The 14,475-nt window shown below is 45.1% G+C and overlaps 1 protein-coding gene and 1 long non-coding RNA gene across 2 annotated transcripts in view; one reads left to right on the forward strand and one right to left on the reverse strand.

Moving 5' to 3' along the window:
• Nucleotides 1-1,366: 1,366 nt before the first annotated feature.
• TKT (transketolase) overlaps nucleotides 1,367-14,475 on the forward strand; it is a 34,953-nt gene continuing 21,844 nt past the window's right edge. Inside the window, exons 1-2 of the mRNA XM_081185245.1 lie at nucleotides 1,367-1,583; nucleotides 13,672-13,789. Coding sequence (XP_081041371.1) covers nucleotides 1,477-1,583; nucleotides 13,672-13,789 — 225 coding nt within the window. The 5' untranslated portion in view covers nucleotides 1,367-1,476. The remainder of the gene's footprint in view (nucleotides 1,584-13,671; nucleotides 13,790-14,475) is intronic.
• Nucleotides 6,524-13,665, reverse strand: LOC308582290. Its single transcript, XR_014005605.1, has 2 exons — nucleotides 8,833-13,665; nucleotides 6,524-8,063 (listed from the first exon to the last, which is right to left on the reverse strand). It is a non-coding gene; the product is annotated as an uncharacterized lncRNA (long non-coding RNA).

The following is a 14,475-nucleotide window of genomic DNA, read 5'->3' on the forward strand; positions in this document are numbered from 1 at the left end:
TCTAGAGGGTGCTCTCCACTTTATGCGATTCCACTTATGTGCACGGGGCCCCTGAACAACCCCTACGTAATACTCCTGGACTCAGCCCTGAGCATGGATGCCCACGTCTCTACAGTGGCTAGGAGTGCACAGTTAAGGCTAGTGCACCAGCTGCATTCGTTCCTTGAGATGTATTTGGCCACAGTGACACATGCACCTTGGTTACATCCCATTTGGATCACCATAACACACTTTACATGGGGCTGCCTTTGAAAAGTGCTCAGAAACTTCAACTGGTCCAAAGAGCTGCAGCCAGATTGTTGACCGGGTCTGGTTATAGGCAGCATTAACAGCTCCGCTGGTCTGTTTCATGGCATAAGTCAAAGTGCTAGTTATAATGCTCTCTGGGTCCAAGCTATCTGAAAGACCATATTCCTTCTTATGAACCTGCCCATGTTCTGAGATCTTCAGAGGAGGCCCTTTTCTCAGTCCTGCCACCCTCACAGGCACACTTGGTAGGGACACAAGAGAGGGCCTTCTCAGCGACTTCTCCCAGCTTTGGAACCCCCAAGCAGGATTCCAGGGGTTTCCAGGCGCTCACCCAGTGTTTCCATTGGGAAAACTGAGGCGCAGTGGAGGCTAATCTATTTAAGAAATATGGTTCATTTTACACCTAAAGTCTTCAATGGAGGGAGTGCAGAACGCTTTTTTCACTCAGAACTCGTCTCAGGTGGGCCTCATTGCCATTCTAAGAGAACTTGGGAGGCGTTCCTGGTGACTTCCAGCGCCTCTTTTTCAAGAAAAATAGCACAGAGTGTCTCTCAATTTTTGAGCGTCCCCCCCCCCCCAACCGACCAGTTTGCTCCGCTTTAAAGCCAAGCAACATCGCAAGCACAGAATGCCATGACAACGCGGGGCTGGGGGAAACCTGCGGGCCCTCCAGGTGTTCTTGGACTCCAATTCCCAGCATCCCTCACCATTGGCCGTGCTGGCTGCGGGTGATGGGAGCCGGAGTCCAACAGCACCTGGAGGGCCGGATAGAAAGCAAGCCCTGCGCCCTACGCGGGCTGAGTTGCACCCTGGGCTTTTCCACTTGGCCGCTGCGCAAATGGCGCTCAGCCGCGCCCTGCTCCCGTTGCGCGCGGAGCGAGAGGGAAGAGGACGCGGCTGTTTTCTGCGCCTCAGCCGCGCCTCTCTTCCTCGGGAGGGGAGCGGCTGGCCTTCGCAGGCGGGCGGGAGAGCTCAGTCCGCAGGCAGCGCGCTGCTGGGGAGGCGGGGGCTTTTCGGCCAGGCAGGCAGGCAGGACTCCGCCCGCGCGCCGCTGGCAGAGGTGGCCCCGGCGCCTGGCCCCTCCTCGCCCGGCCGAGCAGCTCCGCCTCTCCTGCCTCAGTCGCCGAGCCCGGGCCTGTCCAGCGCCACACGCTCCAGCTCCTGCCGCCGCCGCCGCCGCCGCCGCCTGCAACCCGAGCCCGCCGCCGGCCACGTTCCTGCTTCGCCATGGAGGATTATCACAAGCCCGACCAGCAGACGCTGCAGGCCCTGAAGGACACGGCCAATCGGCTGCGCATCAACTCCATCAAGGCCACCACCGCGGCTGGCTCCGGGTGAGCCAAGGGGGAGAGGGAGGGAGGGAGGGAGGGAGCCGGGCTCGACTCAGGCAGAAGTGCCGGGACTCACACGCCTGCCGGCCAGTCACGCCTTCTCTCTTGGAAGGCCCCGGATCTCGCAGATGAGGGATCAAGGCAGCCTTTCGAAGGAAAACTGCCTCACACCCAGTCAGACCTTTGGTCCTAGCTTAGTGTCGCGCGACTCGGACTGGCAGTCGGCACTCGGGGTTTCCAGGCAAAGAGGTTCTCCCAGCCCTACAGTGGAGATGCTAAAGGTTGACCCGAGCACCGTTTGCATGCCTTTCCCCTGTAATACACGCCGCTTCCGGAGTGCAGACCTGTTTCTCCAGAGCTGAGCGTTGGCTGAAATGAACTCACGGAGGGATGGCAGCAGTCTGCCTGACATTCAGCACTGGCTGCCCGCCTTTGATCTTGCCCCAGGTTTCCCACCCACAGTGTGGGATTGGGGTGGAAAGTTGCTCTATTGGTGCCTTCTGTAAATGTCCCATGGCACCTTTATTCCAGGGTAGATCTTACTTGGGTACTGGCTATCCTCCTAAGAACAGACCCTTACCATTTTCTGAGCAAGGTGGGGTCAACTCTCTTAACATCTATTTTTTGCTCCCACCCACAACATATCAAAGCATTATCCAACTGCCTGAAGGTAGGAAAATGCACTTGCTGTCTCCTTAAGCAGATCATACCTTTATTGGCATTTCACCCCATAAGATGGATAAGTTCTCGTCTCGTCCCTTCACTCTTAATAATCCTAGCTAGCAGAAGGTATCCCCTACTTAAGTGTCTCTTTAGTACTGTGTAGCCCAAGAAGATAGTTGTGCTTTCCTTCCCTGGTCCTGCTACAAATGATTCTAGAACAAGGCTACTAATGTGTCGAACAGCCTTGACACTACAGCTGTTTGTGTGGACTTCTGTGCCTCTGGATGAAATTTGGTCCAAATCTTGCCTCTTACTGTTGCGTGTGTGTGTGCAGTCCTGGGGATTTCTGCAGAGATCTGACTGTTGAAATCTATTGAGTTATGCATCGGTCATCAAGCCACAATGTGCGTACACTGTTACCTAAACATTGTATTTGAGTTCAATAGGGTGTTTCTCTTGGAGCAATAATTAATTTCACAGCTTTGCCCAAATGGGCTAGTGATATCTTAAACATACCTATTTGCATACCACCTGTTTTTTCCCTTTTCTTAAAAAGCAGTAAAGATAAATAAAATATAGAGCTGAAGATCTTTGTTCTTACTGGGAAACCTTGAATTTTGAGTTGCAAAATGGGTTCAGAGCTTCCACTAGGTTTTGAAATGCAGGTTTAAAGCAATCTTTAGGTGTCAGTTATGTTTCACAACTCATATAATAAGCAAACCTGGTTTGGCAACCTAAAGCTTTCAACAGCCATACAATTTAATGGAGGATTTTCTTTGGATAGAAGACGTAGCCATTACAAATCACTTTAGAAGGTTGCAGATATAGCGAAGATGCAAATAGAATTAGATAGAATTATTTGCTTCATCTGTAGCTGGATTGAATTTGGGATTTGTGTAAGTTCCAAGGAGCTGAACAAACCCATTTTCATCTGTTGCCTGCAGCCCTATACACATTTATCTGGGAGTAAGTCCCATTAAACTCATTGGGGCAACTTTTGAATAGACCAATGTTAGGATTGGTCTGGATGTAATAATTGTCCCTGGAAGATACAGATCAGAACTATATATGCAGTAGTTATCTGCAAATACACTTGCGTGTGAAAATTATTACCTCACCTGTGGCTGTGAAAAATGAATAAGAATGATAAAACACTGAACACTGGATGTTTGTGTTGATGAAATATTTTTGTGTTTTATATGTTTTGATAAAGGGCTCATTGCATCACAACCCTTTTTACATCATATAGATTGGTTCAAAAGCTTATTTTTTAGAAAGAGAACGGAGTTAATTGCTCTTAAATACTGTATAGGGGCTTTTCTGATTATACTCATACAGTTTGTTTATGCATGTAGTGTGTGTGTGTCCAAATGTTTGGCTCAGTGTGGATAGCGTGCAGAATCAGCCCTTCTACCATAATGCTGTCTGCTTTAATCATGTGCAGTAAAGTGGGCAGCTAAAATCAGAGCGTCCAGAAAGCGTGAGAGTATAATATTGACAGTGTATTTTTGACACAGATGAATTGGGATATAAGGTTCTTCATGCATATGATATGACAGAAAGGGAACTCAGGAATGCTCTCTTGACGCACAGTTGGAAGAAAAACAATTTATGCTTTTGGCCAAGTTCTTTCTTTTGTACCCAACAGTCGTAACTAATTATCGGCAAAATTTCAAGTTCGCCAAAGTGGGATTATTTTTCAAATGCCTGAAGTCTCATATGGGCAGTTTATTCAGGCTTTAGAATAGAGGTTATTTTAGGCTCTGTCTGCAGATTCCAGAGTTAGTCTAGTTTTGCTTGTACTCTGCGATGGGAAAAATTCATTGTCTTTTGATGTGAAAATCAAGCTATTTCCCCACATCAAACAGGTTTATTTAATGTTCCATTGAAAAACACTGATTTTCTAAAATCTCTACAATATATTTACTTTGTTTCAGCTGAGGATTGTATTTTTTTATTTTCTGTTGATTGTATGTGCTATATTATATAGGGTTCACGTTGTTACATTTTAAAATTTAATTTTTAGAAGCAAAAGTTTTCTGTAAGGTTGAAACATCTGCCCATGTTTTAAATTCCTTTTGTCTGTAGTGATCTCACTGAATTTTGTAAGGTTCATGAAAATGCCATCGTTGGAGGCATTCCTGCAATGAATTTCATTTACATGGAATGCTAAATTCTGACAACCACACATTCTGTTCTGAGGTCCATCTGAAGGACTAGGGATCATAATACATACATATATATTTAAATGTAAACCCTTCCACCTTGTGTTGGGCAACAAAGTTGCAACAAAAGAAAAGTGATGGACCCATTTTGAATTTGAATGAATTAAAACAATTGCACCATAGTTCAACCTTAACGTTGGTTCAATGTGACATCAGACCTGAGAAACCATGATTTGTAATGGAACTGAAAATTACAACCGGGAACATGATATGAAATGAGTTTGCTTGTACTAGCTGTAATTCCATGATTGTCTGAATTGACACACCATAGGTATGGCTGATGCCTTGGTGCACCATTAAGGCAGAAAAGCTGGGGAAAATGAAAGTGCACATGTGACTTCAGTTGTAGCATCTTCATGAGTGCTCTATTCTGCTCACAGGATAGATCTCCTTTTTCATAGCCTAACTCTTACTAGATGGTTCCTCTGTAGCTGTGTTCAGGGCAGCTCACAGTATTAGAGGAGTTGGGAACAAACATTGAACAGCCTTATAACGAGTCCCTTTGTAAGAGAAGTAACAACAGCAAGAATCTAAATGCAAGTGTACATTTTAAAACTGATATTAGTTCTAATCATCGTGCTGATTTGCCTTGAAAGGAGCGTATTCTGCTTGATCCTAAAGTTCACCAAGTCATGTAGAAGGTGGCAAAAACCTTGTTCTCCCAGATGGAGCTCAAAATGACTTTATATTGGTTGTGGGTGGTGTTAGCAACTCGGTGCGCGGCTTCACCATCCTCCTGAAGCCACACTGTTCCGTGGGCAGTTGCTCCGCCCTCCTGGCTGCCGCAGTGCCTGATGGGTTCCCACCAAACCCAGATTCAAATTCCGGCCTATCCGCGGCAGCCTGGGGGTGGGGCAAGAGCAGCAGACTGAGTTGGAGCAGGCTTCACTCTGGTCCGCTCCAGAAGCATAAAAAGGGGCCAGAGCTGACCTCTAATCTTGTTTTTTCTTACAGGCTAACCTTTCTCCTTTTGGGTTCTCTGGCATTGATATGGTTGTACAATGGCTGCTGTTTTCTCACAGCTGGGAAAGAATTTCCCCTGCTCTACAGGTTTTGTCTACCCCATAGCAATTGTCACAATTTTGGCGATTTTAGGCATTGGGCGGAATCCTTAAGTCTTAACAACTGAAAGAGGGTAAAGTGGTGACATCCCTTTTGCGGCAGCGACACCAGGGTACCCTGTTAAAGGGGTCTTGAGGGGGAGTCTTTGTCCACAAGGGCACTACAAGTGGGCCATAGAACTCCCCCCAGCGACGTGGGAGAGAGCCAGTTGCGTAAACACACATTTTGCAGTGGCCCCATATTCCCGTTCGACCGTGACTTGCCTCAAACCCCCAGCAGGGGGGCTGAGAGGGATACACACCCAGTGCCTGTGCCAAGGTTTCCTACATGTGAAATTCAATAAAGTTGTGGCCATTTCAATCCCTAAGGATGTTGTCGTGTCTCCTGCTTGATCCTGAGGTCTGGTTCCCAGAGGGGTGGGGTGGGGACTTTGCCTGGGCACGCAAAAACCATTTATAACTAGCCACCATTGCCAGCTGAGCTTCAAGCAGCAAATCTGGATCCAGAGCAGCAAATTGATTCTGTCAGTGCCATGCCTCTCCAGAGCAGGCAATGCAGCCTCATTCTGCAATCTCCATTTCTTTATAATTCAGCTTCAGACTTCCCAAATATATATCATGCATTCTTTAGCAATCAACTTAAGAGCTTGCAAATGGATAGAGAGGCAGTTTGGATTCACCAGATTTTGAGTGTGCCTCTAGTTGAGGGCAAATAGCATTCCTCAGCCTTGGTCACAGCTCTTCTGTACTTTCAAAGCCTGTGCTAATTTTTATGCACATTAAAATGTGACTCTGTCACAAATTGCTACATCTCTTGTAACAAAGTAACTTGTTAAGGCAAAACCATTTCTGAGGAAGTATATGGAATGAGTGGAGGGAAAATGAAGCAGGTTCTGGGGGCAGGGGAAAAAAGTACCTAACCATAAAGCAGAACCCTTAGAAGGAAGTTGCCTTTCATATTCTCGGTGTGGTGTTGCAATAGCTATATTTACCATTTTACAACATCAAGGTGGTTCCTGTTTTATTTTTTGAGGTCAGTTGGAGTTCTGTCTGAAGGAGACTGTGAGGATGCAAAGCCTAGTGACTGGGAAATTAAGAGATGGGAACAATGTGATTATACAGTACATCCAAATACAGGATCAATATTTATTTGAAAAGTTCCTTTAGTAAATAGCAGGGAGCAGAGACTCAGTACTCAGTTCGGCAAGATCTAATTCCTCCTTTGTTATCCCTGGGGCCAGATACTAGAATGAATAGATGTAGAATGAATAGATGGATATCAATTCTTGCCACTCCTTGGGAGCAGAAAATGGCCAGAAGTAAATGCATGATGAATCATGTTATGGGGCTCTGCAAGTCTCCAGTTGATATGCCCTACCCACTTCTTTGTTTGCACTAACAGAAAAGTGCCTGAGGACGCTTGGGTAGTCTTTTAGTCCTCTTTCCCTATTGTGTCCAGACTGAGCCATCTAGTAGAGTCTTAAAAGGGTCTCATGGCCACCAGGGGGCAAGTAACATGCCAGTTGTGGGAGGAGCCAGAGGTAGAAGTAGGTGATGGTGACAAACAATCCAGAGCTGGAAGAAGGAGTCAGCCTTTGTCCATGATGACACTTATCTTCCTTGAGTGGCAATGATGAATGAGTGCATGCTCAGACTATGTAACTGCCTTTTCAAGGGGACTCTGACTGCACCCAGAACAGGCTGTCTACCTAATTCCAGAGAAAGCAATCTACTAATCTACAGGACCTCCCTCTTGTCTGGATTCAGTATCTACTTACTGGTCCTCATAGAATTATAGAGTTGGAAGTGATCCCAAGGGTCTTCTACTCCAACCCCCTGCAATGCAGAAATCCCAACTATATATACATGACAGATGGCCACCCAACCTCTGCTTAAAAACCTCCAACAAAGGAGAGCCCACAACCTCCCAAGGGAAACCATTCCACTGTCAAATAGCTCTTACTGTCAAAGTTCTTCCTGAGTCTCTCTTTCTTTGTTTTTTGTAACTTCAATTCATTGGTTCAAATCCTATCCTTCAGAGCAGGAGAAAACAAGCTTGCTCCATCTTCCGTGTGACAGCTGTTTAGATATTTGAAGATGGCTATCATATCTCCTCTCAGTCTCCTTTTCTCCAGGTTAAACATACCCAGCTCCTTAATCCGTTCCTCATAAGACTTGGTTTCCAGACCCTTGATCATCTTGGTTGCCTTCCTCTGCACATGTTCCAGCTTGTCAACATCCTTCTTAAAATGTGGTGCCCAGAACTGGACACAAGAGTCCAGGTGTGGTCTGACCAAGATAGAATAGAGTAGGACTATTACTTTCCTTGACTGGAACACTGTACTTCTGTTGACGCAGCCTAGAATAGCGTTACCTTTTTTTGCTGTTGACTCCTGACCTTTTTATTATTTTTAATCTCTCTTGCAAGTCTGAGATTTGGCCCGCCTGACCTTTTCCCTGCAACTGCTGGTAACTCATGTATACTCTTCCTTTGGGGTTTCCCATTTCTTATTCATTCCCTTCTTACATAGCCACTTCCGGGCCTGCCCCAGGAGGTGGGGTTGCGGGCATCACGCCCTTCCCCACGTGAGCGGGGGCTGGTCTCAGCCCCCGCGAGAGCAGGGGAATCCCGTCCGGCCACGCCTCCCGGCCAGCCAATCGGCTGGCTGGAGGGGGCGTGGCTAGCCCTATTTAGGGCCGGAGCGGAGGGGGCTCGCCCTCTCTTCTCCGGCTAGCCCCACGTTTCCCCACCCTCCCTCCCTTTAGTTGGGCTTTAGGTAGGTCTGACTTTGCTATGGGCTTCGGCCTGTCGCCGCAAGGGGCATGGTAGGAATTTTTCCCAATTGGCAATTTCCAGCTTTTGGTTTTTCGCCTACCTCGTAGCAACTCGTCACAACTCTTCGGCATTGGCGGTAGGCATTGGTAAGAAGGGGTTAAGAGGATGTGGGGGGGGAGGAACGCCATCACCTCCCCCCAGTGAACGAAGGGTGGTCCGTTAAAGGACTCCGGGGGGCGTGGCCCTGTCCGAAGCCTATGGAGGTGTGGGCCAAAGGCACGCCCCAGAGCGGTGACCCGGGGGAGCTCTTAGCCGACGTGCCTCGGCGGGAGACTCCCCCGATCAGTGTTAACCCTTCACCGTGTCTCCAGCAAATGGGCTGGAGCCGGATAGTCGTTAGGACCAATGCCTAAGCCAATGCCTCTCATTCCTGAATTCAATAAAGTTGTGGCCTAATTCGCCCAATTAACCTTAATTATGGTGTCTCGTGTGTTTATTTATCTTGGTGGGGGGCGGGAACTCGCCACGCAACTCAGCTCATCTGTAAGTTCCTTATGTTGCCACGCTGGTTTCATTAGATGCCTCCCATGTATCTGGGCACTGGTCAAGGAGTCAGATGACAAGGAGAAATAGAGCTAGGTGGTGTCTGCGCCATGTTGCATAGTGATAGCAACATCCTGAAGCATCCCTGCCTTTAGCACAAGCCCTGAGTTCACAGACCTGGTGATTGGTGGCTGTAGGCTGCTGGCTGTCCTACCCAGCTGGCCCTGCATGCTCAACCTGAACAATCACATTGGTTTTTGCAGGTCCTTTTCAGTGCAGCAACTCAAGGTAGTCTCTTGACTACTGCCTCCTTTGCCAACATCTGGAATAAGTGACTTTCTTAACATGGGTTCACAACCTCCATCAAGATTGTGGTGCGTGTTTCCAAATGTCTCTTCTTGGTAAAAGCTGAAATTGGTTGTTTTATGCTTTCACGTTGTTACGCCTTTCTACTCCTTTTGGGCATATTTGCCTTTGCATAATTCCACCCCACCCGCTGGCACTTGGTGTGTTTTTGCTTAATCAACTGTCCATGCTGAGTAGGCATCTTTTGTATTGCAGCTCTGTTTGTTTTGTGTTAATCCAAGCAGTTTGACCAGAACTAATAGAATTTGACGATTAAAAGAAGAGAGGTTTGAGAAAGAACAAATGGTTATTGTAGTTTCAGAGGAATATTTTATTTTTTAAGGAATTGCAAGAAGGAAGTTACGTATGAATGTATTTTCCATAGAATCCACTGTGTTTACATTCCTTTTCCAAAACGTGTTGTCCGTATTGGGAGTGCTGTTTGCAAATGTATAGGGAACAAGTTATTTTGCACATTGGCCAATAGTTGAAAATCTCTAGTTTCAACAGGAATTGTTTTTTACATGGAACGTGTTGAATTTCAGATATTGGAGCGTAGCTCGGCTTGTAAACTGAATTCCAGTTACTGATGGAAGCTGAAAGGTAGAGGGTGTGCTCTACTATGTCTTCTGCAACACCTTAGTTCATTTTGAAATCTGCTTGAAGCCTTTTGCAGAAGTCTTATGAAAATTAGTGGTACTTGCAGAACACTATTGCTTACTGTGTTTGCAATATCGGTATTTTGCAATCTAATCCTAAAGCTGCTGTCATACTCCCACATACCTGTAAGTAAGCCCTGTTGAATTCAGTAAGACTTACTTTTGAGTAGACATAGCTAGAACTGTGTTGTCCATCTTGCCAAGTTTAATCGGACTTGCTTCCTGGTAACCAAGGTTGCAGTCCTAAGCACATTTAACATCTCCCCCTCCAGTAGATAGGTAGCTCAATTTTCAGTTTTTATATTTTATTAATATAATTTTAAACCTGCTTTAAAATGTTTTTAAAATGCTAACAATTATTGAAGTCCCCTACCACAAATATATCTACATATCTATATTTCTATATCTGTATATTTATATCTGTATCTATATCTGAGTGCCCAGAGGGGTAGCTGTGTTAGTCTGCTGCAGCAAAACAGTAAGAAGTCTTGTCTGATAAAATGGACTCTTGTCCACTACAACATATGCTGTAATAAATTAGCTAGCATTTAAGGTGCCTCAAGATTCTTTGTTGGAACTGAGAATTGTTGTGGTAAAATGTTTTTAATTGGTTGCTTTAATTTTTTTAAATTTTGTTTTCAATCCCTGTTTAATTTTTCTTCTTCTACATGTTCATCAATAGGTTTATTTAAAAACTTTACCCTCAGAGCAGCAGTTCTTTAGAGAGATGGTTAAGTATAACATTTATAAGAATTAAGGAATGAAAGCCTTTTAAGCAAGCATGTAAGGTTTACTGATTAACAGCCATGTGTAAATATTTACTAATACATGTTTTTGAGTCGTGACTTAAATCTAATTATTTTAATTCCTAGCGTGCAAGTACTTAACAAGGGATGAGCACTAACCTTTACTCCTGTTTTTTTAAAAAAGCATTTGCATGTGTTTTAAGAAATTGTTAACGAGAGTGCTGTTCCCAAAGGGGTTTGGATTAGGAAGCAATATTTAATTGGCAGCTTGATAATTAGCACATTATATAGGCTTAAGTCCTGTGGATGTCATACAACTGTTGTATCATGTGTTTGGATTTATGATTTTAAAATGCTAACATGCATGGAAAATGTAGTCAAAGGGAAAATGCCTTGTGACAGCCAAACTAGTAGACCATTGCTCTATGAACAGGATTTCTGGCTGTTAACTATTATAGCTGCCCTATAGCATGTCAGCTAGTACTGTACAACTGACAATTCATTCCACTGGATCATTACAAGCTACTGACGCTTTTAGACTAGTAATGTTTAAAATTGAGCATGATCCTGGGTCACAGACTTCAGCCATAAATTTATGAACCGTTTTACTCTAATTCTGTAGTCCATAATACACTTATACTAGGGAGTAGCCTCATTGGGACGCGGGTGGCGCTGTGGGTTAAACCACAGAGCCTAGGGCTTGCCAATCAGAAGGTCGGCAGTTCAAATCCCCACGATGGGGTGAGCTCCCGTTGCTCGGTCCCTGCTCCTGCCAACCTAGCAGTTCAAAAGCACATTTCAAAAGTGCAAGTAGATAAATAGGTAGCGCTCCGGCGGGAAGGTAAATGGCGTTTCCGTGCGCTGCTCTGTTTCGCCAGAAGCGGCTTAGTCATGCTGGCCACATCACCCGGAAGCTGTATGCCGGCTCCCTCGGCCAATAAAGCGAGATGAGCGCCGCAACCCCAGAGTCATCCGCGAATGGACCAAACAGTCACGGGTCCCTTTACCTTTACCTTTTAAGCCTTATTGAACCCAGTAGAACAGGAGAGAGGAACCTCCAGCCCAGGGGGCCAGTTTTGGCCTGCCAACTTTCCCCATTTGGACTGCAAAGCCATTTTGGGCAAGCCATGCTCACCTGTCCTACTTCTGAGGGTCATACAGTTAAGGGTGGGGGGCCTTTGAAATGCTGCACAAAACTGGTACCCAGCACTAAGTAGGATTGCCCTCCTGGTACATTGGCTGATGCAAAGAAAGGGTGATCCTACAGGAAACTCCCTCACACACCCAAATCTGCTCAGTTTGGCTGCACTTTCAGAGCGCTCAGCAGGTAGCAAAGCACTGCTAAAAGCAAGCTTTTTCTTCATTTCAGCAGCTGTTTCACTGTAAACCCCTTGTAGTGAAACAGATGTTAGCAGTGCCTTCCTGCCTGCTACAAACTTTGAAGTCCTGACTTTGGGATTTCAAAGGGCAAAATACCTTGATATTGTTTGTGACAGAATGTGGGTTGACAGGTAGGCATCCTCACTCACTTGTTAAATTTGGCCCATGAGTTGGATCTGGCCTGTGGAGCCAAAAGGTTTCTCCACACTTGAGGCAGGGCTAAGTAATCATACATAGGGTTGAGCTGTAAAATTCTGTTAAATATTTTAAAATAAATGATATATTATTGATAAGTCCAAATTCTGAAATCCAGATGCCTTGTTTATGGAATGCTGTTATACTATCTATAATTAACTGTACGCATTCTTATAAATTCTGTCTTTTAGAGACAAAGTAAATCTCACTGCAGGGTAATGCTTGCTTTCTCAGTTTCTCCAATCCCTAGAAATGTTAATTTCTAGTTTCCCTGTGATAATCGTTCAGGGTAGGCAATATCTTAAAAGGGTATGACAAATGTTCACAAATGAAAAATGAAGTGGGGCGGGAAAGGAATTCCCACTCCACCATTCAAAAGCCAGGTCTATTGAGGTTTTTCTTTTTCTTTTCAAGGCAAGTCGGGGCTTTTAGAAACCTCTTAAAGAAATTAGTTTAACAACTGTAGAAAATCTCTCTTGCTGCCCGAACATGATGCTCAGGTGTGGTACTACAAGAATTGTTTGCTGTTGATCCTTAAGATCACATTGGGATATATAGGAGGAGGAAGCAAGCCACCTCAAGTTTATACTAGGTTAAACAGAATTGTGCTTGTTTCTTGTCCTGAAACAGCCTAATAATCTGCAGTGCTAGAAAGGTCATCTCTCCTGTTCATCTTCCTTTTAGTAATGTACTGACATGGTTATTTTGCAAACCAACTGAAACCCTTCCCTGAAGCTCAGGAGAAAATCATAGATGACATGCTCCTTCACAATGTCATTGAAATCCCTGCTGCAAATCTCCTTCAACTTGTGCTCTCGAAAGAGAGAAAACATATCCAATGTCATAATGCACCAACTTGTTTTCTGAAGCTTAACTTTCCTTTATAAGTGCTCATTAAAACTTAACATCTAGTCAGATAAGTGCTCTTTCAAAGTGGCTAACTTGTGTCCTTTCAGATATTGCTGGACTACACTCCCATCATCCTGGCTGGGGCTGGTGAGAAGTAGAGTCCAGTGGCATCTAGGCAGAGAATACCCTTTAGCCACGTATAATAAACCATAGGCGAGGGGCCATTTTTCCAAAATACCTAAGTATTGTCAGGGCTTCGTTCAGGTCAAGGAGATCTCCTTGGGCCTTTCACAGAAAATGAAGCTTTTCTCTAAAAGTAGGTGAACGTGTAACTTCATGAACACAATAGCTGCTGATTCTGATGCTCTTTCTTGATCTTAGTGGAGAGAAAGTAGCTCAAGGTGCCCTCTCACTGAAGCTTACATTTCGGCATCCATTTTGGGGGAGATAACACGACATCCTCTTCTCTTAACTGATCAGAGCTAATGGACACTAGGATGATAGTAGATGGAAGGAGTTCTCACAGGCACTTCTAATGGCATGTTTCCCTGTGGAAGCCTGGAAGGGTGAGCATGTTGGTGTTTCAGTGACAGGAATGTGACCTGACAAGAGGCTGCAGTTGTAACGTTCCGTGTGCTTTGATTTGCAGCCACCCAACGTCATGTTGCAGTGCTGCAGAAATCATGTCTGTGCTGTTTTTCCATACCATGAGGTACAAGCCGCAGGATCCCAGAAATCCCAACAATGACCGGTTTGTTCTTTCCAAGGTAAGAGCTAGATCTTTTTCATTACTCTCCTGAAGGCTAGCTCTGATTGAATACTCTACTCTGTTTCCTAATGGCTCTTTGCAACAGGGGAAAAAATATCCTCAGCAGTGTTCTTATTCAACAATGCAAAAAATCCAAGAATTTCTTTGCCATCCTTCGCAATTTCTGCGCTTATCCTTGGATTCATGCACTTGTTTCAAACTCCTTGGGCTTTTGAGACATTGGCTCAAATGCCAATCAAGTTAGTCACACCTAAGTCCTATTGGAATCAGTAGGACAAGTAGCCAACGGGACATTAATTTCAGTGGAACTTGAAATTCAGCCGACTGTCTTTTGCTTTGGGCTGTTACTCCTTATCTCTACCTCTTTGTACACCCTGAGATGGGGAGTGGGGCTCAAACTCACTTATGAAGAGAAGCAAGCCATTAACCAGGAGGCCCCATATATTGCAGGATCCTTGGGATTTTTTCTCACTTTGGGCATTTGCTTCTCTCTACAATGAGCAGAACAGAGGAGGGACTGGGAGAAAGTATTTGCAGCCTTCTGGTCTTTGACTTGAAATATTTCCCCCCCCCTTGCACATGTAGACATACCTATTTTTAAAAACTTTCCCTTATTCCTGTTCTAACTGCTTGTCTGCTCCCACTCTTTTCCATTACTTCCTACTCCTGTTTTTGCCTTGTTTG

The sequence above is a fragment of the Podarcis bocagei genome (genome assembly GCF_964188305.1).
Source record: "Podarcis bocagei genome assembly, chromosome: 2".
Taxonomy (NCBI): Eukaryota; Metazoa; Chordata; class Lepidosauria; order Squamata; family Lacertidae; genus Podarcis; species Podarcis bocagei.